The 21,871-nt window shown below is 45.1% G+C and overlaps 1 protein-coding gene across 4 annotated transcripts; it reads left to right on the plus strand.

Annotated features, from left to right (window-relative positions):
• The first annotated feature begins 1,718 nt into the window (after positions 1–1,718).
• On the plus strand, positions 1,719–21,694 carry LOC121702102 (disintegrin and metalloproteinase domain-containing protein 23). 4 transcript variants are annotated; one of them, XM_042084169.1, is made up of 26 exons: positions 1,719–2,005; positions 2,638–2,852; positions 3,124–3,200; positions 6,280–6,343; positions 9,163–9,245; positions 9,386–9,449; positions 9,850–9,922; positions 10,350–10,417; positions 10,705–10,770; positions 11,183–11,251; positions 11,919–12,085; positions 12,462–12,546; positions 12,649–12,733; positions 12,968–13,019; positions 13,650–13,749; positions 13,835–13,906; positions 14,144–14,230; positions 14,355–14,435; positions 14,565–14,615; positions 14,760–14,823; positions 15,076–15,181; positions 15,561–15,680; positions 15,891–16,056; positions 17,501–17,612; positions 19,159–19,249; positions 21,265–21,694. In XM_042084169.1, exons 1-26 carry the CDS (start codon positions 1,924–1,926, stop codon positions 21,311–21,313), a joined length of 2,349 nt encoding a protein of 782 aa, XP_041940103.1. In that variant the 5' UTR covers positions 1,719–1,923; the 3' UTR covers positions 21,314–21,694. The 4 variants fall into 4 exon arrangements, 3 of the variants coding, with proteins under 3 accessions (XP_041940103.1, XP_041940104.1, XP_041940105.1); XM_042084170.1 differs by having other exon boundaries at positions 10,353–10,417; XR_006028522.1 differs by lacking the exon at positions 19,159–19,249 and having other exon boundaries at positions 1,720–2,005; positions 17,501–18,269.
• Positions 21,695–21,871: the final 177 nt, after the last annotated feature.

Genomic DNA, 21,871 nt, shown 5'->3' on the forward strand with positions numbered 1-21,871 from the left:
GTGTCATGGGTCTTGTCACTCCATTTCCTAAAACAATAGCCTGTTGCCAATTATGTATTTCGCAACAGTGGTTTGTAATATCTTCCAGTGTGATGATGGGCTAAGACAAGTGAATTCCTCGGGCCTTAATGCAGGCCTTCTCCCCTGTGTGCGCCTTTTTAACAGAGCAGAATGTACCCTGCAAATGTGTTTGGGAAAACTTTTTGAAGGATGTTAAAATGTTTATTAAGAAACAGATCGGTCTGGTTAAGCCTATGTGTTTACAAAGCACCTACCCCCAGGCTCTTAATGAAAGATGCTGAGATTTGACCAACACATTTGGAATTCTCTTTTAGTGCCAGTACTGGTGTCCATTCCAGAGAGCTTAGCACCTCCAGATTTCACTCCACACTCACTCTTTGGAGACCCTAGTCATCATTTTGTATTCATATCTTGATGCCCATTGTTTTCATTGCACTGAAGGAGGCACAGGAATAAAAACTGTTCCCTCCAGTTTTCACTCTGCAAATGCATTTCAGTGATGTATATTGTATAATGACCATACACAGGGAGTAGGATAGAGCAAAAGTCCAAGAGGAAAAAGGAGACACTCTGTGAGTTTGATGACTTACTGTTTCCTCCAAACTGCAAATAAATTTGGGGTATAAAATTCCCCAAAGTGACTGGGGAATTTTATACAGCATGTGGTTTTATGGACAAACTACTTTGTTTCAGTGAACATTTTTATTTTTATTTTGGTAAGTTCCCCATACTTTGGCCTACACAACTCACAAAACATCACAACACTCAACCCATTGATATTACGGTCAACATTTTGTTTGAAAAGGCTATTTGTCATAGATAGATAGATACTTTATTGATCCCCAGGGGAAATTCAAGAATGTTAAGGATGTTGACTCATTAAAATGGCCATGCCTCTGCCTTGGGTAATAAATCTCCAAAAAAAAAAACAGAATGCAAGAACATTTGAACAGAAATCAAATAAAGTCAGTAAATGAATGTATTTAGGATGCCACAACAACTTCCCCCTAAATAGCACTGAAATGGACACCAGAAACAGACAGACCCAAGAACACCTGGAGAGTGACAGTAATGGCAGACTGCCTGGATCAAAGAGGAATGATTTACATATAACATACATGTTCCTTGTCCATAGACTCTTGACCCATGGATACTTCAAAGTTATACTGTATAGACCTCTATCTACCTGAAATTTTAGTAGTATCATGAAGGATTGCACTGGGCTTCTGGTAGCGCTATAGTTACTGTAATGTGGTATGGTCATGATTTCAGGCAAATTATAATAATTCTGTGGACCTCTCAGATACCACCAGAATGTGTTCCCCAGTGCATCAAAATAAACTTATGAAACTTGAACATCTTTTTTCATATTCTGGCAGATAGTTGGTTTTAACAATGAGGATTGGGAATAAGGATGCATCATAGGATGATGTCTGCTGCAAATTTGCTAAGTCATATTATTTAATCATCGTAGAAAGCAAGTATATATTGTCCACAAGTTTTTTTTCCCCATTTATTTATATTGAGAGAAAAAAACATAGACTGTATAAAATAGGGAAAACATGCGTATCCACCCCCTTTTGTCATCTAAATGGAATCTTATCTTTGGAATCTCAAGAGGTGACACTTAGCACACTAGCTCTCTCTCTCTCTCTCTCTCTCTCTCTTTGTGCGTAGGGCGTGAGGGAAACACTTGCGCGCATGCAACATCAGGAGGAGCCAACACGGTGATTTCGCGTGGATAGCCACCGCCTTCTATTTGTCCCCGCCCGCCGACTGCTGCAGGACACAACCCTGCCCCTGAGGAGATGAAGAATTTCCCCTAAATATAATAATGGGCCGCAAGCGATTTATTGCTTTGACGTGTTAACATAACGCTATTTTAAACATCAACTATGAATCATGCATTTGATATTTCTCTCAAATCTGCTTGTGAGCATCCTTGTTTCCTGGCTCCATTTGTCCATAGCGTCAGCGTCACTTGGTACGTACTGAATGTTATTAAATACATCAGTTTTGCAAACTATTTCTTAGACAGGAAATTCAGTGTAGAGTTGTGTTAATATCTTGGATAGCTTGCCTAGCTTGCCATGTCGTTGCGGTTTGGAAGGATGTAGCTCAAGCACCTTGAAAAATGAATGCTGAGGACAGTTTAACAGCCTACGAAGTGACAGAAGTGATGGCTGAACCTGGATCTTTCTTTACCGGCATCTTTTGTTCATAAAGGTGTATGTGCGTCTTGGAACTGTAAAGATAAAGCAATAACACAGTGGCGTGCTGTGCAAGGTTAGAATATATTAATTGCAAGTAAATTATGACATATGTAATTCACCTAGAACCATTTTCAATGTCGTTCAGGTATCGTTTTTCCATGGCTATGATGCTTTGGTTTATTTCAGAAATTGTGGTCCTCTTATTTTGTGATTCTGAATTCCTGTCACTGCCATCTGACATACATCCTGTGATGACCAGCACTGGGTTGTCATGTCACAAATTGTCCCAGTTCAAATCACATTTAGTGTGACATTCCTCAGTAGTTCATATATACCCTCTGTTTTTTTTATCAAAGCAATGTCTTACTCTCACAGCATACTATCCCCTCTGCTAATTTTTCAGGAGTTGAGAATGAGGTTGCCAGGGACGCAGTGTCATTGTTGCTGGAGCAGGAGGCTGCTGCAGCAGCAGCGGGAGCCTGGGAGAACACTACCCACGCCGCAGCAGAGCATGTGATCACCTACCCCTCCCGCCTAATCTACTACCTGAATGAGAACTCAGAGAGCACCTACCATGACCTGGACACTCGCACCAGGAATCAAGTTAGCGAGAGTCCGGTAAGGCTCTTAAACTGAGACTTTGAGATGGTGTGGATTGTGATGTTCATGGAGGGTAGAGTGAGAGGCATGACTGATTGGATGTTGTATGTAGAATATGTGGTATGTGAGTCTGAATATTGGAGCCAGGCCTCTGGGTAATGGCCATGTCTTGGCCCATGAAGTAGGAATAGCAACCAGAATCTCTGGATCTGTCCGAGGATTTGCAGGTAGTTTGTTTTTATTGTTGAAATGTTCCATACCAATTTTGTGCACCTTTTTGCCCATGTAGGTGGTCCACCTTGCTCAAGCCAGTTTTCAGTTAGAGGCCTTTGGTTCCAGATTTGTGCTGGACTTATCTTTAAACAAGTAAGTGCTTTTATGTGTTGCAACAAGCTTGACATGTGGCCAGGATCACAGTGGTACTGCAATTGATATTATTGTATTATGACTCATGCAACATGGTGGTCTCCAGATCTGTTTATTTTTTCAGATGTGAGACTGTGAAAAGTTGGTGCATTGTGGTGAGATAGTGTTACCAGAGCTTTTGATTAGTTCAGGTTTTGATTTCTAAGAGTAAAATGTGTTTATTGTACCGTGTCATTTTTGAGTAATTTATTTCATTAAATTCACACAAGCTTCTCACATGTCTCTTGGTAATTACAAGCAACAGTCTGTAGATGAGTTTAGGCACAGTGATCCACAAGGGTTGGTGAGCCTAAGAGAGGTATTGTGAGGCTAACTTGGTCTCCGCCAGACATAACTGCCACAATGCTCTGCAGTCACACTGTGCTGCAGTTGGCAAGATGACACATTCATGATTTTCTACATAAGGAAAAGTGATGTTCCGCAGTCCATGGCCATGGAAATATATCGGCTGACTAATTTTATGGAAATATTGTGGCTGGCTATTTCATGATGTTAACAGAAAGCCCACATGCCTATAAGGAACACACTCCATTTCCACACGGCCATCAAGTCAGAGCCTCTGCAGATGTTAAAGCAGAAGGGTGGTTGAGAGCTGTATATATCAGGCTGCTGCCAGCCTGGGAGAAAGGCATGTTTTTGGAGTGACTGTTCTTACATACTGTTCTTGAGCTGCTCTCCTCTTTCTGCCTCTTCTTGTTAAAGTAATAGAACACAGGATTAACAAAAAACCTGCTGGGTACACGTGGGTGTGTGTGTGTGTGTGTGTGCGCGCGCATATGTGTTGTGAACGGCATCAGAGCTGCGACAGTGCAGATCTAAATATAGATGGGTCTGCTGCGTCCTGCCAGTGGGCACAACTTAAAGCACGCTGCTCCAGCAGCACCTGTAAAGAGCCTCTCCAGTGCAGCTCTGCACTCTAGCACTCTGAATATTGCATGAGCCTCTCTTAAAATTACAATGTCAACTCATTTGGTTTCATTATATTCATTGTTATTGTTGGGCAACTATTACGGCTTCATTATTTAACGATTGCCCCGGGAGGGGAGTGTTGATTTAGTCTGGTTTTAAGTTTGGTGTGTTTTTCCATCATATAAATTTCTCTTTGCCTGTAAAACATGATGTAATTAGAAGTCACGGCAGTTATTGGGATGTTTTAGAGTGTTGGAAAAGCAGCAGAAGCGTGCTTTAATGGGGGGGTTCTGGCAGCTGGGCATTTTATTTGCCTTTGTGTTGCAGCGTTTCAGCTGCATTTGGGCATCTGGTGTCCTCTGGGTCCAGTGCTGAGGACAGGATTGCCCTTCATCTCTGCCCTGCCCTCTGTCACTCTGCACTGCCATGTATCCACCCGCTGCTCCCTCCCCGCCCTGCACACAGATCTGTCCACACACGGAAGTTCACCCAAGACTTGCACGTTTACTGCTCTGTTCCCACCAGTCTGACTATAATGCAGCACTTCCCCATCACTCACTCAGTGTCTCTCTCTCTCTCCCTCTCTCTCTTTCAGACAGTCACACACACACACACACACACACATGCTCTTACACTCTCAGAGTACTGTGGTACTCTCTCTCCTCCTTGCCTCATCCCTGGTTCTAAAAATAGCTCGCCACTCAGAAGTCTCTCTCTCTCTCTCTCTCTCGCTCTCTCTCTCTCTCTCTCAGACACACTGCACACTGCTACTGCTCGGTGTGCTCAGCTGCATTCAGCATCACAGCCACCGTCTCCCTTTAATCTGCCCACAACAAAAGCCCCCTCAAAAGAGCGCCCATTCCCCTCCCCTCCCCGACGCCGCTGCTGCTCCGTGCAGGGGTTTCCGGCACTGGTGCCTCACCTTCACCCCAGCAGAGGTTGTGCTGAAATACGCCATTATGACGCATGGGAAAGAGAGAGGGAGAGGGAGATGTACGGCAGTGGAGTACGTGTGTGAGTGAGTGTGTGTGAGTGAGCGCGTGCGTGCGTGTGTGAGGCAGCGTGGCGCGCTGAGTCAGACTGGCGAGGGCTGCGGGCAGCCTGGAGGACGACGGTGATGCGGCTCAAGGTGAAGTGGGTGCTGCAGAGGCTCCCCCCCCCCCCGCAGCCGTGCTTTAAGGTTATCACTGGATGTGCTGCTGTGATAGAGTGTTCCATTTATTTGAAACAATCTGAGTCAGACTGTTAGCCGAGCGCTTGGTCAGCAGTCTCTGGCAAAATGATGGAAATCTCGCCGTGGTAACCTTGATAAGATGAGGAGTGGGTTATATTTCCCCAAAGAATGCGCTAAAAATGACCAGGAAAGAATGGACAGCAGTGTCATGGCAATTCATAAATTGTTGTGCCCAAGGGAAAAGCGTATCCCGGGAGTGGGAATGGTTCCACTCAGTGCTCTCTTCCCAGATGTAATGTTGCACCTCTCTGCCCAACAGTTTCTAGAGGTTTGACAGATGCAGTTTGTCCCTCTCAATCAGGCCTCTGAAAGAGATCATCCCTCCCAGTGGACTCATGTTATCTCTTTAGATCTACGCTGCCAGAAGAGATATACGCGAGACTAGAGCATCACTCTGATGTCCTGTTTAGACAGGCCTGGATCATTCAAAGTGTTGTGTGCTTGAATAAACAGATGTGTTGATTTTTAAACCTAATGCGACCAACAGTAGAAGAGTAGAGTAGAGTTCGTCATTGTGATTAATCCTAGCCATGTATTGAGAGTGACAGAGTGAGTAAACTCTCACAGAGCGGAACGGGCTTTGTGGCAATGAAGACTAAATGAGACTAAAAAGGACCTTTCACAATCCTGTAACATAAGTGCAATGAACCACCACAACATCTCACTCATTCCTGGAAATCATGTCTGGATATCTTTTACACAAATGGGACGCCTCTGCGGCTACTGGTTGTATTTTTTGTCAAGTTCTTCTTTTCTGTTTGCTGATGCCGAGCCTCCCAGTGTTTTACAATATCATTGAACTGGTGCATTTGCTAGCCATGACAGGCCCTTGGATGTGTTACCAAATTAAGTGTTTCCTTATGTTTATCTCTACAGTGATCTATTGTCCTCAGATTATGTGGAGATCCATGTTGGAGAGGGCAAACCCGTCCATTCAAAGGTAATGTCATAGTATCAGAATGCATGCTATCCTCATCCACGTTTTCCAGAGGTGTCATTTTGGTGGGGTTTCCTTGGCCCGGAGTTCTAACTAAATCATAGCTTAGGTCCACAGAGCTGTGAATGTGTGGTGAAATAGCGGAAACGATTTTGGTCTGTTTCAACAAAGTTAAGTCATAGGCGAGTTGTGATGTAGCAGACATGAGTCAAAATGAAGATTTGCGTCTCAAAAAAAGGAAGTGTCCAAAATTACATTGAGCAATCGCAAGAGAACTGATGCAGGCAGGATATTTCAGTCTTTCTGGGCTATGTAGCATTGTGTAGTCAGCATTATGAGCCATCCACCTGGACGTCACGACAGCTGCAGACCCCTCGAAACCTCCGTTGCTTCTCTTTCCTTAATGACGTGTCTGAGAGCATCCCTGGAGTAGCTCTCGTTGGTGTTATCACACGGAGCACTAACATGACTAGAACATGGCCACGATGGCCCATGCTCACTGAGTGCAGTCACTGCAGCTGGGGAGATGGGAGCAGGTGTGAAGAGAGAATAGAGAAAAAATATGGATGAGACACAGAGTGTGTGTCTGTGTGTGTGTCTGTGTGTGTGTGTGTGTGTGTGTGTTTGTGGGAGAGAAAGAGAGAGAGAGAGAGGGGGGGGGGGGGGATTGCAGAAGAAAAGGTTTGTGTTGCTGCTACTCCTGCTGCTGATTCAGGCTGGCTCAGGAACAGGGCCGCTGACTCAGCAGGGCTCAGATAGCCTGACTGCCTGCAGCTCTCTCTCTCTCTCTTTCTGTCACTCTCTCTCTCTTTCTCTTTCTGTCTCTCTCTTGCCTTCTCTCTTTCTCTCACTCTCTCTCTCTGCCTCCCCCTCTCTCTCACACATTCTCTTTCTCTCTCTCTCTCTCTCCCCCTCTCTCTCCCTCTCCTCTCTCTCTCTCTCTCTCACACATTCTCTTTCTCTCCCGTCTCTCTCTCTGCCTCTCCCCCTCTCCTCTTTCTCTTTCTCTCACACACATTGTCTTTCTCCCCCCTCTCTCTCTCTGCCTCTCCCCCTCTCTCTCCCTCTCCTCTCTCTCTGCCTCTCCCTCTCTCTCCTTCTCTCCCTCTCTCCCCAAGCCCAGACCACGTGACCAGAAGACCAGCCTCGCGCTGCAGTAGCAATGCAGCGTGGGAAGGCTAGACAGAGGAAGGGGAGTGTGCATTAGAGACAGGGAGAGAGGGAGTGTGTGTGTGTGTGTGAGAGCGCGTGCGCGCGCATGTGCATGTGTGTGTGTGTATGTGTGTCCTCCCTTCACCTTTCTCGCTGAGTCACAGATGGATGGGAATGATCTATGATGTTGAATCTGCAAGATGCGGACACACATGCTCCATCCTTTCCAAACGTCTGAAAGAAAATTCACAAACACATTTCATGGCTGTTCACAGATTAATTTCAGATCTCATTTCTCAATTTCAGAACCATCTCTTTTTAATTAAATGAATGTGAAAATCAACACTTTCAAAAATAAAATGTTTTGAAGTGCATAATAAGGCGACAGTCTGTCTGATATTCAAGTCTGATGAAGAGCGTATAAGCTTGAAACGTTACACACTGGTGAAAGTCATTAAAAATTCCTGATGGGAGCAAGTGTGACATTCCACACTTTTTTCCTTTTGAAGTGCATAATCATATCATTTGCATTTCAGAATGGTCATGCATTGAATTTAAATGATCTGCATCAAAATATTTGAGTAAAACGTAAGTTTGTGAATCTTCTTGTCCCACCTCATGCGTCTTCTTTCTGATGGAATGATGCCATACACCCCAAACAAAAAGCACACGTGCCTGCCATCGATGGCACTGACGCTCGGGTGCACTGAGGGTAAACCCAGTCGATCTTTTGTGTCCCTCTGACATTCGAAATCTTGACGAAGCAGCTTTGTAGGCTGCATGTGTTGTCTCAAGTAAACACAGATGTGCTCTGATTCCTCTGCCACATGCACACTGTCCATGTTTGCTCAGGGACCAGTGGGAAGGACAAGTGATGGCTGACAAGACGCAGCTTTGAACCCTTTTCTGTAAGCGCTGAAGCATTTCCCTCCATTGGATGCAGATGAGTAAAAAGATTGACTCATATTTTGATAAAAGGGGAAATTGCTAAAGGGCACATGAGCGTTCTCAACAGGCGGTCTCCTGGACACCACAACAGCCCCTTTGTCATCCATACTACAGTGTGTGACTAACTTGTTTGGGACATACACCAGCTGTGCAGTACACCAGCTTTGCAATTTTTTATGTTGTGAAGACGTTCTAATGAGGAGAAACAGCATTCAAAGAATCTCCCATAGTAATGTATGGGGTTAGTTCGTAACGCAAACATGGCAGTCGTCTACACATATTCCGGCCCTTCCGCCACCAAAAGTTGACGTGATTACATTGTGCCAATCATGCGGTATATTGTGAATACATCGAGCAAGGTTGGTGTGTTGTGATTCGTGAAGCCTTGCGCACACACAGTTCTGCCTGAAATAGATGCCCGATTCATGCCCAAAAAGCGTTACAATATGGCCACCAAGTGGAGGGACTTGCCTAAAAGGACTTTGCTTCAGTTGTCATTTTGCCAAACTACCGTCATTGCAAATGAAATGTAGTTGTTTTTGTGACAAAGGCAATGATGATCACTGTAATCATTCTCAATGTTATTGTTTTTATGCATTCACTCAGTGGTTTTGCCCTCATAAAACTTAAGTAACAACTGTGGAATGGTTTGTGTTGGTCATAACTCTGTGCTGTTTTCTTTGGAGCTGTCTTTAATAATAGTGTTGATTTTTTTCTGTCAGGGTGGAGAGCACTGTTACTACCATGGTCAAATTCGAGGAATCAATGACTCACTTGCCGCCCTGTCAACCTGCAACGGGCTGCAGTAAGTCAGGAATTTGGGGGAAATTTGCAATCAGAACATGTCCGCTCACAAATGCTTTCAGGCTCATATTGACTTCTCATCGATGTTCTTCAATTTTCTCCTCTCCCTCTCTGTTTCTCTCTTTTCTCTGTGGCGTTCAGTGGAATGTTTGATGATGGAGTCTATGTGTATCTAATTGAGCCCCTGGAACAGACTCACTCTATTGTAAGTGGCCAGTGATGTCAATTCTTTTGTCACTCATACCGCAGAAAATAGAAGTACTCTTTTCCAAACATTACTCATGCCCACTTTAAGTTGATTTTTTAAATCCAATCAATTAATTTTAAATAAATGATTAAATAAAATAAAATACACTTGAAACTAGCACTAGAAACATAATAAATAAACTGGCACTACACTAGAAGTATCAGGAGGAATTTTGGAAAGCATAATGTTTTTTTCCTGTAAGCCAAGACAAGTAATGGACCAAAAAAATTGCATCCGGACACAAGCAAGTGATTAGTAGTCTGTAAAGCTGTTTCCCATCAGATCTTTTGGGCCTGTGTTGGTGCAGCAGCCAAGCCGCAGGGCTCTCAGCCCCTCTCGTCTGTTCTCTGACCCCCAGAATAGTGCTGCACGGCCCCACACCCTCCGCAGAGCCGCCTCCCTCAGCAGCCGCCAGGACCTGGAGGACGCAGGTGAGTGGGCTGGAGTTGATTTAGTGCCCACCTGCGAATCATTCTCCCAAATCAGCTCGGCCACCCACCGATTAGCTACGCAGAGCCACATGTTGCTGCTGCATCTTCGCCAGCAAGATAAGGAGAGGAATGTTAGCTTGAGTGTCTTCTTTGAGCTGTAGATAGATAGATAGATAGATAGATACTTTATTGATCCCCAAGGGGAAATTCAAGCATTGTTGTTGAAAAGAACCCGCAACTGAGACCACACATGCATATACATGCAAAAAAAAAATACATTTGTGAGCCCACACATGCATATTTTCCTAGCATAACATGGGTTTATGATGACTGTATGACTATGGAAAGCTAATAGTGAGGAAACAGTACAAATGCAATGCGTTCCTCCCATGGTAACGTGGCAGTGTGTTGCTGTATGTCTCCACAGCAGGAGGGGAGGAGCTGCTCTCGGAGTTAGATGACATGTCTTGGCTGAAGCGCAGGAAAAAGCGAGCTGTAAGGCACTAAACCTCCTCTGCTGTGGCCCTTCAACCTTCCCCTAAATCAGCCTGGACACTTGTTGTTGAAAAGTGCCATAATTTACCATAAATAGAACGTTCCTCATTGGTATTGCTCCACAAGCCTTATTCCAGGCTTATTTTACTCTGCTCCACACTGATGAAGAGTCAGTCACCTTTTAATAGACAAAAATAGTACCCGTAATGAAACTGATCTGCAATGAAGATTTTTTTCGGCCTGTTTGAGGCTGTGGCTTATTTTTGCCTGTGTCTCACCTCTTTTAGATGCCACGTAATGTGTTTGAAGAGATGAAGTACTTGGAGATCATGATCGTCAGTGATCACAACATGGTGAGCTGCACTGCACAGCACACGCTACAGCCTCACTGCATTCTCCGCCGTAACGTGAGAGCAGGAACACAGGAGATGACATATTTACCGTAGCTGAATCCATAGGGTCACTGTCTGACTGAAGAGCATCCGGCCTGGTCCCAGCAGCTCAGCAGGCACGGCCCAACAAGGGGCTGTGGTCACAGACAGTTGTCATCCAGTGCTATGTGAGCTCCATAAGTATCCATCCAGTAGAGGCCTCAGGGCCATATGCGCAGTATTATGTTCACTAGCATCTGATTAGACACAAAGCACACTCAGTATGCGGGGGTGTGTTTGCATCACCAGTACGCACTAGTTGTGGAAAGGGAATGTCATGTTTTTCTGTGGACCCTCCTGTTCATAATTGCGACATGTGTGTCTGTCTTCACAGTTTAAACGGCACAAGAACTTGCAGCACACCAAGAACTTTGCCAAGTCTGTGGTCAATTTTGTGGATGCTGTGAGTAGTGTGGTCTCTCGAGAGATTGGAAGTTGTAATGTGTTGGCAATGTCCTTCTGAAAGGGTTTAGTTTTCAGCATGTGGGTGCCTATTGAGATTAGCCAGAAGCCCTTGAGGGCACTTGAAAACCATCACAATTGCTTGCAGAGCCATGCTTGTTAAATGGGTTTTAACAGGTCATAATTATGGAAACATTTTTAAGCACAGTACATCAGCCACAAATAACTTAATAACCAAAATAATAAACATCCATATTATTTGATATCATATATGTAACTATTAGGTATACTAATATACTATTAAGTATCCGTATTGTAAATAAAGTACACTAACCAGACAAATGAGTGACATAGATTGTTATATTGGTAGGTTTAGTAGTAAAATGACAGTAGTAAGTATGTATGTGAACATCTCTGATGTGAAATGTAATAACAAAGTCCTGTCTTCCCCGGCTCCTACTCTGCTGTGTCCTTTGTGTTGTTTTGTTCAGGCATAGTCCTGTACCAAATTACACCCAGTGGTATTCTCCTGTCCCTGTTCTCTCTCTCCCTCCCCCTCCCTCTCTCCCCCCTCTCTCTGTCCCTCCCTCTCCCTCTCTCCCCCCTCTCTCTGTCCCTCCCTCTCCCTCTCCTCATGTCTGTGTCATCCCAACCTGTTGCTGTAAAAGATCTTCAAAGAGCAGCTTCACACTCGTGTGGTTCTGATGGCCATGGAGGTCTGGATGGACAAGGACCAGATCCCCATCAGTGTGATTCCGCTGGACATGCTGAGGGACTTCTCCAAGTACCGGCAGCAGCACATCAAGCAGCGTGCCGACGCCGTGCACCTCTTCTCGTGAGTGCTCTCGCAAGATGGGGTCACTGTCACTCTTAAAAGTCCCTCTCAGACTGAAATGGGCATGTATTTTGTCACAGATGAAATATGATTACGGAGATCACACAGTTACATTGTTTAATTGCTAAAGAGATGATATATGAGCTTATCTGAACAATTTTGAAAATAACACACCCTACACACCTAACACACCATACGTTTCAAAACTATTATCATCAGAAGAATGACATGTCTATACATGTTTTCATCAAATCATCGAGTCAGTGGCGGCATTGTTTAATTGTTTGTTGCCCTTTGGGTATAATAAATCATCAACTTAGACTTTGTGAAAACACCCAAGTTTGTAAGACCTCATGACATCGCATCTGTTTTGCAGCAATGTGACATTCCACTACCGCAGGAGCAGTGTGGGCTACTTTGGGGGCATGTGCTCTGTGAGCCGAGGAGTTGGGGTCAATGAGGTGAGCTTTTCCACTGGTCATGTCCAGTAATGTGAGCCCACTCAAGTAAACAAATAAACTTCCTTGTGAACAAACAGACTGTTTCCTGTTTGCTCCTTGCAGTACGGCGCGACGTGGACCATGGCTGCATCGCTGTCTCAGAGCCTGGCTCAGAACCTGGGCATTCAGTGGGATCCAGAAAAGCGAAGTACGTACATCAATCACTTGTCATTACACAACGCAGTCATGCACATCATCAGGATAACCTGTTAACATGTTAAAATGCTTTCCCTGCAGATATTTCATGTCAAATAATATATGTATCATTATGTTTTATACCTGTAATGTTTGTAAACAACTCAAATAAAGACAGTGATGGTATCGGCTTCTGTCAATGTTGAACTTTGGTGTATTGATATGTTTTTGTTTTTCTGTGACTCAGAGGAGTGTGGCTGCCTAGATACCTGGGTGGGATGCATCATGGAAGACACGGGGTAAGTCTCCTTTCTCTACACTACACGACACTGCTCCTTATGCTAATAGTGCATGCAAGCACATACATGCTATATACACAACAACATTGGTATGTTCACATGCATGTGCACACACACACACACACACATACACACACACACACACACACTGCTGTAAAACAAAACAAAAAATACCATTGGGGACAAATTCTACTACTACTACTAATACTACACACACACATGCATACAGGCACATACATGCATTATTTGTTACACACTAAAAATAGCAGATGTCCTTTCACACAAATGCACACAGCAATTAATGCTGTGACACAACGCATACAGTGCACACAAGTATGGTAATGACATGGTAAGAATATAGTATACAGGGAGGTAATGGCAGAGTGCTGCTGAACACATCCATCCATCACTCAGCGCACGCCACCGCACTTATCTGCACATCAAAGCAGCTCTGACTCCCCACACGTGCCATCTGTGTGTCTGTTTACGAGTACAACATCACTGAGTATTGTCCAGAGGAATGACCTGTTCCATCGCGTGTTGGTGGTTGTGCATGATTGGTCTGTTGATAGCAAATCTGAACAACAACCTTACATAACGTCCAAACATGTGTGGACTTGTCTTTGCCAGGATACAGCACCCCCGTAAGTTCTCCAAATGTAGTATCACCGACTATAAGGAGTTCTTACTGAAGGGCGGGGGTTCCTGTCTCTTCAACAGGCCCAATAAGGTTCGTGCAAAACAGGAAAAGCCTTCAACCTTGCTCCCCAGCCTCAGTGGGATCAATCTAACTGTGCCTACACTTCCCTCCCCAGCTCTTTGAGCCAACTGAGTGCGGGAATGGCTATGTGGAGGTCGGAGAGGAGTGTGACTGTGGCGTCAAAGGGGTAGGTGACTCATCAGAACCCACAGAGGAATGCTGTGTACACTTGTGAGTGATTTATTATGGAATCAAGGTAATAAGTCTTCCCTATGAGGAGTACCCTAGGAATGTACTGTACGTTTGTGCCATACAAAAGGGACCTTACTGGTGCAATAATAATTAAAAAAAATAAACAATATTACCAAAGAATGACATTGTTTTGGGTCCCCATTTTCCAATCTCCATACTTGCTGTCCAATAGGATTGCCTTAAGGAGTGCTGTAAGAAATGCTCACTGTCCAATGGTGCTCACTGCAGTGACGGCCCCTGCTGCAACAATTCCTGTCTGGTGAGTGCTTTCTGCTGGGGTTGGGGGGGGGCGGGAGGGAGATGTTACGTCCTGTTTGAGCTGGTGCATCTAAACTGATTGGAAGTGATGTTAACATGTGAGCCTGTCTGCCCCTCTGCTGCAGTTCTACCGCCGAGGCTTTAGCTGTCGCTATGCGGTGAACGACTGTGACATTTCCGAGACATGCTCAGGAGACTCCGGACAGGTTAGTTACATCCCAGTCACATTTTTAAGGCGTTTAAGGCGAGTCCATATTCCCTAAATACACTTAGCTCCCTAAGTTCAAATAATTGTCAGTAATGTGTTAATTGAATTGAATGTGTATCCTCTGCAGTGCCCACCAAATCTTCATAAACAAGATGGCTACTTCTGTCATCTTAACCAGGTAATTGTTGCATTTTGACTATAGCAGTAAGAGATCAACAGTGTCAGATTGACATGTAAATGGGATATTTGAGAGAGTAATGCAATGACCTTCCTGCGGTAGGTGCCTTTGGCCTGGTTTATAGAAATGTACTTTGTTTCCCAGGGACGCTGCTATGGTGGAGAATGCAAGACTCGAGAAAGCCAATGCAAATACGTGTGGGGCTTTGGTGAGTGGATCCACTTCCTGCTTCCCTTAAGAGACTTAAGCGCCTTGTTTGTCATTGAGCAAGGAGGCAGAGCAGACAGTAATCCCAGAGCAGACAGTAATCAATAGCCCTGATCTCTGCATGTGTGCGCTGGCTAGCTGGCTCCAGTCGGGGCTCTCTCGCCCCCCCCCCCCCCCCCCCCCCATCCGCTCTCCCTGTCTGTCCATCTCACCCTCCCCCTGCCCCTGCTCTGTCCCCTTTCCTGTCTCGCAGCGGCCGGGGGCTCGGAGAAGTTCTGCTACGAGAAGCTGAACACCGAAGGCACAGAGAAAGGCAACTGCGGAAAGGACGGAGAGAAGTGGCTCCCATGTAGCAAGCAGTGAGTCCAGACCTCTCTGCACACACATCGACTCATATACCAGTGTCCCCTAGAAGCGCTGATAATGCTCTGAGGCAAGAGTATTTATTTACTTAGCAGACACTTTTCTACAAAAGGACTTACTGTACAGAGAGGGAACGCATTTCAGATAGACAGATAGATAGATACTTCATTGATCCCCAAGGGGAAATTCAAGAAATTCATTCATTTCATCTGTATGTTTGCCCACTTGACCTTGTTTTATCATCTAGTTGATCTACAAACCTCTGCAAATTACAAGTTATTAACCATTTCCACTTTAAGGTGACCTTTTGTCCCATTCTCTTTCTCTCTCTCTCTCTCTCTTTCTCTCTCCTTCCATCTCTGTCACATTCAACAGTGATGTGTTTTGTGGCTATCTGCTGTGCACCAACACTGGCCGCACCCCACGGATTGGAATGATGAAAGGTGAAATCACCCCAACTAGCTTCAACCACCACGGCCAAACAATGGACTGCAGGTCAGAGCCTCACTGCACACAGCTGTCTGTCAGGGAAAGTCTTCACGCTAGTCTTTTGCCCTCTCCATTGTCTGAATACTTCTGTCCCCAGACAGAGGGAGAACTCATTTCTGTAGAAAGTCCAACCAGCCCAAATTGGGTCAGATGACTCATGTGTGATGTGTGTCAATGTGGGATGATTGTCTGACTTCACGTCTTTTGGCTTCACAGTGGGGGCCATGTGCTTCTGGACGACGATACTGACCTAGGCTATGTGCAGGACGGCACGCCCTGTGGTCCGTCCATGATGTGCCTTGACCGCAAGTGTCTGCCCATTCAGTCCCTCAACCTGAGTGCCTGCCCCAGCCCAAATGGCCACGTGTGTTCAGCCCATGGGGTGAGTGGCTACTGGCTGCTTGACCGCTGCAGCGGTATCTGTGGTTATGTATAGTGACACAATACTGACAGAATTTCCACAACTTAATTGTGAAAAGTGACCACAGAAGGGTGGATGTCAAAACATTGCTGATGGCAGGATGTTGACCTCAGAATCTGTCCATAACATGAGGTGAGCTCAGAACTTGTAGAGGCGGGCTGCATTTTTCTCTTGATCTATGTGTAGTGTAGGCTGTGGTACCGTCCTCTGATGTGTGTGGATGGAGGTCATCACCTAATAATATCCCTACATCCCTACAAAAAAGGCATTAACACAACTAGAGTACATGAAATGCTGAAAGCCAAAGCTGTTGGAGTTGAGACTCAGAGTAGTTCATTTTGAGCGTAGTCATTCAGAGTGTTGAATCAGTGAACACTGCTGTGTGTGCGGATGTACGGTGTTCTGTGTTAGTAGAGCTGATCGGTAAACCCCTGGGGCTTTCTAAAGAAGCCATATTTTCCATCTCCATTCCTGGATCTAATTTTCAGACTTGCCAAGTTTTCCCGCTGCATTACAATGAACAAAGTAATATGTAGTAAGAAGCAGAAAGAAGAAAGCAGAAAGAAGTATCTTTGATATTCTGGCCTCATCAAAGTAACGAAATCATACAAAAACACGGGCATGAATCACAACCTACGTATGCCGTTTAGATTATATTACATGGATCTGGGATAGATTTACAAGCATGTTGTTAATGTGGAAAAATTAGGTGGGGAAGTTACTGGACATAATGAGAATTTTCAAGCACATTTTAGATGCCTCAATTCAACTCTACATGCAGACATCCTTCTATTTGCCACATCATACCATCTTTCTGGATTAGACATAATGGCGTACCCTTGCTTTGCTAAGAAGTGCTTTTAAAGCGTTCCTGTGAATGACATAATGAGAATTTTCAAGCACATTTTAGATGCCTCAATTCAACTCTACATGCAGACATCCTTCTATTTGCCACATCATACCATCTTTCTGGATTAGACATAATGGCGTACCCTTGCTTTGCTAAGAAGTGCGTTTAAAGCGTTCCTGTGAATGACATAATGAGAATTTTCAAGCACATTTTAGATGCCTCAATTCAACTCTACATGCAGACATCCTTCTATTTGCCACATCATACCATCTTTCTGGATTAGACATAATGGCGTACCCTTGCTTTGCTAAGAAGTGCTTTTAAAGCGTTCCTGTGAATGACATAATGAGAATTTTCAAGCACATTTTAGATGCCTCAATTCAACTCTACATGCAGACATCCTTCTATTTGCCACATCATACCATCTTTCTGGATTAGACATAATGGCGTACCCTTGCTTTGCTAAGAAGTGCTTTTAAAGCGTCCCTGTGACTGCTTGCTCGGGATCCTGCGCTCCTTCGTCCCTCTTTGACACCCTCTGCTGTTTCTGCCCAGGTTTGCAATAATGAAGGCACATGCAGCTGTGACACCACCTGGGCAGGGACTGACTGTAGCATGCCCGACCCACCAAAGGAACCAGCTCCCTCTGAGGACGAAGGACCCAAGGGTTTGTTTATGCCTTGTCCTCTGAACAAAATAACAGTACAATCACACAATTTCAAAGTCTCGTTCACTTAAGAGTGAATGAATGAATGTACAAATGGCCTAAGCTACTGTATGTTTTACTTTGGTTTGAAGAAAGCTTTTAGCCACTGTGTTTTCTGATGTTGGTCGTAAATGGCTCTAGTGCCTATCAATGAGCGCTGACAGTCAAATTTGTGCTGTGTATGCAACTGTGTATATGAACTTTTGATCTCTCTGTGTCCTGAGTGCAGTATTGTTCATGCATGGTTCAGCACTACTCATCAAAGACTGGTATATTACCTCAATCACATATCAGACTTCACAAAAGTGTCACCATCTCCTTCTCAAATTTACTCTGTCTAATCAGTTTTATTTCCAGCGCCAGGTCCAAGAGCTGTTAGCCAGGCTCGCTAGCACCGGGCCAATACGCTTGTAGGGGAAGTAGGAGGGGTATGGATAATTCCGTGGTTGCCAAGGTGACAGGACGGAGGCTATTTTTTTTGGTTGTTCTCTGCAGGTGGTAATAATGTTCCTTCTCCCTCTACGCAGTGAATGTGGCCACAAACAGGCTGATAGGGGCAGTAGCAGGGACCATACTGGCCCTGGGGGTGATATTTGGAGGCACAGGGTGGGGCATAGAGTAAGCATCATCTGTCCCTCTCACAGTCCCCCCCCCAAGCTGGTGTAGTGTGTGTCTGACGTGGAGGGGGGAGAGATGGGGTAGTCTCACGACCCCCGTCTGAAGTGTATGCGTCCTGCTGTTTGTGTGTCATGTGCTGACCTTGTAAGTGTTCTGTGACTGGATGTTTCTGTGCTGTGATGGACCGATGACCCCCCCCCCTCCTCTTCATCTCTCCATTCTCTCCTACTGGTGTTGATGTTGTGTCCTGTAATATTGTAGTATTGTATTTGTATGATGACTCTGGTGTCCAACCCTCCCCTTTCTGGGCCTTGTGGGGGGCATGAGAACCCAAATTCTGGCACCTGTTTGGGTCGGTGTAGTGTGGATCCACAGGGGTCATTCCCCTCTGTGCACATCAGCCCGCGTGCCAAAGCCTCCCTGCTTTTGTCAGAGGCTAGTTGATATTCATGACAGCAGATGCATGCAGCAGTGCAGTAGGTAGACCCTGCAGTGAATACGCACAACACACATGAAGAACTAGGAATGCAGGGGAACAACACCCTCTGGATGCATTTCCCATAGTCTTTACGACTCATTAACAGCATGGAATGAATGTTTCTAGAAGTTAGTGGTTAGTGGACGACTTAGTGGAAGCGTATATGTTGCCATGTCAGTGTGTCCAGATGACAGAAGTAGAGTGTTAGCCCAAGATTAGAACACATGAAGGCCCAACGCCAGGCTATTTGATGTGTTTCCATAAACTGGTGAGTTTGTAGACTCACTGGGTAAGCATGCTCAAGTAAAGCACTGTTATGCTGTCCATGTGTATTTTCCTTTTGTGTCTTACTGTATGGAGTTCCCTATGGCCCATGCTTATGTCTGTCTCCCCCCCGATAACCACACACAGGTCCTAGCGCCACCAATCTTATAATAGGTTCCATCGCTGGAGCCATCCTGGTGGCTGCCATCGTGCTGGGGGGCACTGGATGGGGCTTTAAGTAAGCGACGCACGGCATGCCTCCCTCCCTCCCTCTCCAAACGCTCCTGGCATCCTCCTCCTCTCTGCTTGTAGACTCCAGGGTTTGAGCTTCTGCTGCAGACAACAAAAGAAAACAAAAATAAGCAACAAAGACACACACTCATGTCGTGCTCAAACAGCTACCACAGGCTCTCGCCATCAAAGCGCAGGAAATGATGCAGGCCTCATGCTGTGCGTAAACTATGGTGAACGGCACCACTGTGATTCAGCTTCCTGTCAGGGAGCCCTGCGCTAGCAGCTGAAAACACTAAGTGGGGCCTTGTCACAGTGACCACGCAGAGAGGCATAAACAAGAGTGGAGGCTTTGGTCAGGGACATCCCGCTTATGTAAGATCTGTAGCAGAACCTTAAACTGAGGGGAAGGGCACAGCTTCAAGCTTGGTGTGCATGCATGGTCATCACAGAAATTGAAATAAAAAAATAAACATGAAAAAACCTTCATCCTAAACCGAGGGAGCATCTGCTTCATGCTGTGTAACTAGTGTAGACTGGAAATGAAGACTCAATACCACTTGTTCAAAGTGTATTAGATGTCATAAGCATTCATACATTATAATATTCTAAGGCAGCATTTATTTATCCTTTATTTTACCAGGAGATTCCCATTGAGATCTTAATCTCTTTTTCAAGGGAGCCCTGGGATCACGCAATATACAGTAGATGTTGTTTTCAGTATATAGTAAAACCCTAGTAAATTTAGAAATCATGAAAGAGCTGCCTCATGTGATATGTAGTTAACAGCCCTCAAACCTCCCTGAAGTTTGTGTGTATTGGTGTGGAGTTGAGTATAAATGTGTCAGCTCATTGTGTAAAAGGCTGAGCTCAGTTTACGGTATATGTTGACTTAACTTGCTCTTACGACTCCTTGGGGGTTTTTGGGTCCAAAACTGGGCACAGTTGTGAGTTACGCTGGGTTTTGGCTCAGGCTGCTTTTTGCCATGGTCTGCCGCCCCCTCACGAGCCTCCGCCCAGCTCGGACAGCGGGCCGTCTCTGGGGGGAACAATGGGACTCGTGGAACTGCCCATCACCAAGCAGTCCCTTCTGCCTGCCCTCAGACTCTGGTACTGACGGTAGTACATTGCACTGCATGACCATCACAATAGTGGCAGCTCACTATCATCCACTATTGGTGCAACTGCATGAGAGATTGTAAGATGCCCCACATTGAGCCACAGTACGGGGAGGTTCCACACAACTCCTGTCGTGGTATTGTATTTTTCTGGTGTTATGCTATTTGTTTTGCTTTCACAGGTAACTTCTTTTTTCTGTGTGCCAATTCTATTTGCTTATACATATGGCTTTTATATATTTAGCTTTAGCTGTTGCTTTTCTTACTTAGATAGATTCCTGCTGTGGCCACTGTGTGTATGTGTGGGTGGGTGTGTGTGTGTATGTGTGTGTGTGTGTGTGTTGTGTGTGTGTATGTGTGCAGCACATGCATGCGCCTCTTTCCCTGTCTGTCATTCTTTTTTCTTCCTTCCTTCCTTCCTTCCTTTCTCTCTCTCTCTCTCTCTCTCTCTCTCTCTCTCTCTCTCTCTCTCTCTCTCTCTCTCTCTCTCATCAAAACCACTCTGAGAGATAAACTGCATAAATTGCCCTTATCTCTTACGTGTGGGGAATGAAAGGCAGGGAGAAGTAATGCTCTTTCTCAAAGGGCCTCAGCAACATTTCATTTTCTGAATTAAATCTGGTGGATGTCATTACAACCTTACAGCAGAAAATGGGTACCCCTTATCATCTGCTGGCCACAAGTGAAAAAGAAAGCTGGACCTACATAGAGGATTCATGAACAGCTGCTTTACATTATAATTACTAAAGTACTATTAGTGCACAATAATGTGCCATGGAAAGGCCGATGGTGACACGAGCAGACACTTCTCCTAGGAGCAAACTGTCCCTGACTACCCGATTGCCTGGTCACTTTATTGCCTGTTCTGTTTTTTCTTCTCTTCCAATGTTCCTACCGTGGCAAGGAGTGTGAAAAAGCGACGAGGGTACGACCCCAACGCTGGCGGCATCTAGAGGAGGACCAGCGAAGCGGACAATGTTCCCAGGCTTCATCAGTAGTCTTCAGTTCCTCTTACTGCTGCTGCTCTTCAACCTTAGTTTTACTTGAACTGTAGAGGATTATCCAATAGAGGACACTTTTAAAACTCCCATTCTAGTAGAAACGCAGCTTCTCTGATCTGACCTGCTCTGGCCTAACCTTCCATCTCAATCTCTTATAGTTCCATCCAGGACCGCAGCCCAAAACGCACTCCATTCTCTCAGCAGGCATGACCTCCTGTACAGAGCGCTTGCTAGCCTTGGCATGAAGGGTCCTCACTAAAGGATTCTGCATGGCTAAGAAAGCTATCGATATTCAGCAAACAAAAAATAATAAATACATTTCTATAGTTAAAATGTGGGGAAATTACTGACAAATCAAAACAAGGAAATAGCTTCACTTTATAGCTTACAAATGTAACTATCCAAACTAGACATCAACACCTGCTTTCATTCTGAGTAAAGTGTGTGGAGTTAGATGACATGCCAACCCCATGTCAGGCATGCAGACCACACAATAAACTGTACATATGG

The sequence above is a fragment of the Alosa sapidissima genome, chromosome 2 (genome assembly GCF_018492685.1).
Source record: "Alosa sapidissima isolate fAloSap1 chromosome 2, fAloSap1.pri, whole genome shotgun sequence".
NCBI lineage: Eukaryota > Metazoa > Chordata > Actinopteri > Clupeiformes > Clupeidae > Alosa > Alosa sapidissima.

What these genes read in the sequence shown, in the direction of transcription:
- LOC121702102 (XM_042084169.1), top strand. Translation starts at nt 1,924, where the DNA reads ATGCATTTGATATTTCTCTCAAATCTGCTTGTGAGCATCCTTGTTTCC. An exon ending in TGGCTCCCATGTAGCAAGCA is followed by an intron (nt 15,182 to 15,560) that starts GTGAGTCCAGAC and finishes CACATTCAACAG; the next exon opens with TGATGTGTTTTGTGGCTATC. An exon ending in ACGTGTGTTCAGCCCATGGG is followed by an intron (nt 16,057 to 17,500) that starts GTGAGTGGCTAC and finishes GTTTCTGCCCAG; the next exon opens with GTTTGCAATAATGAAGGCAC.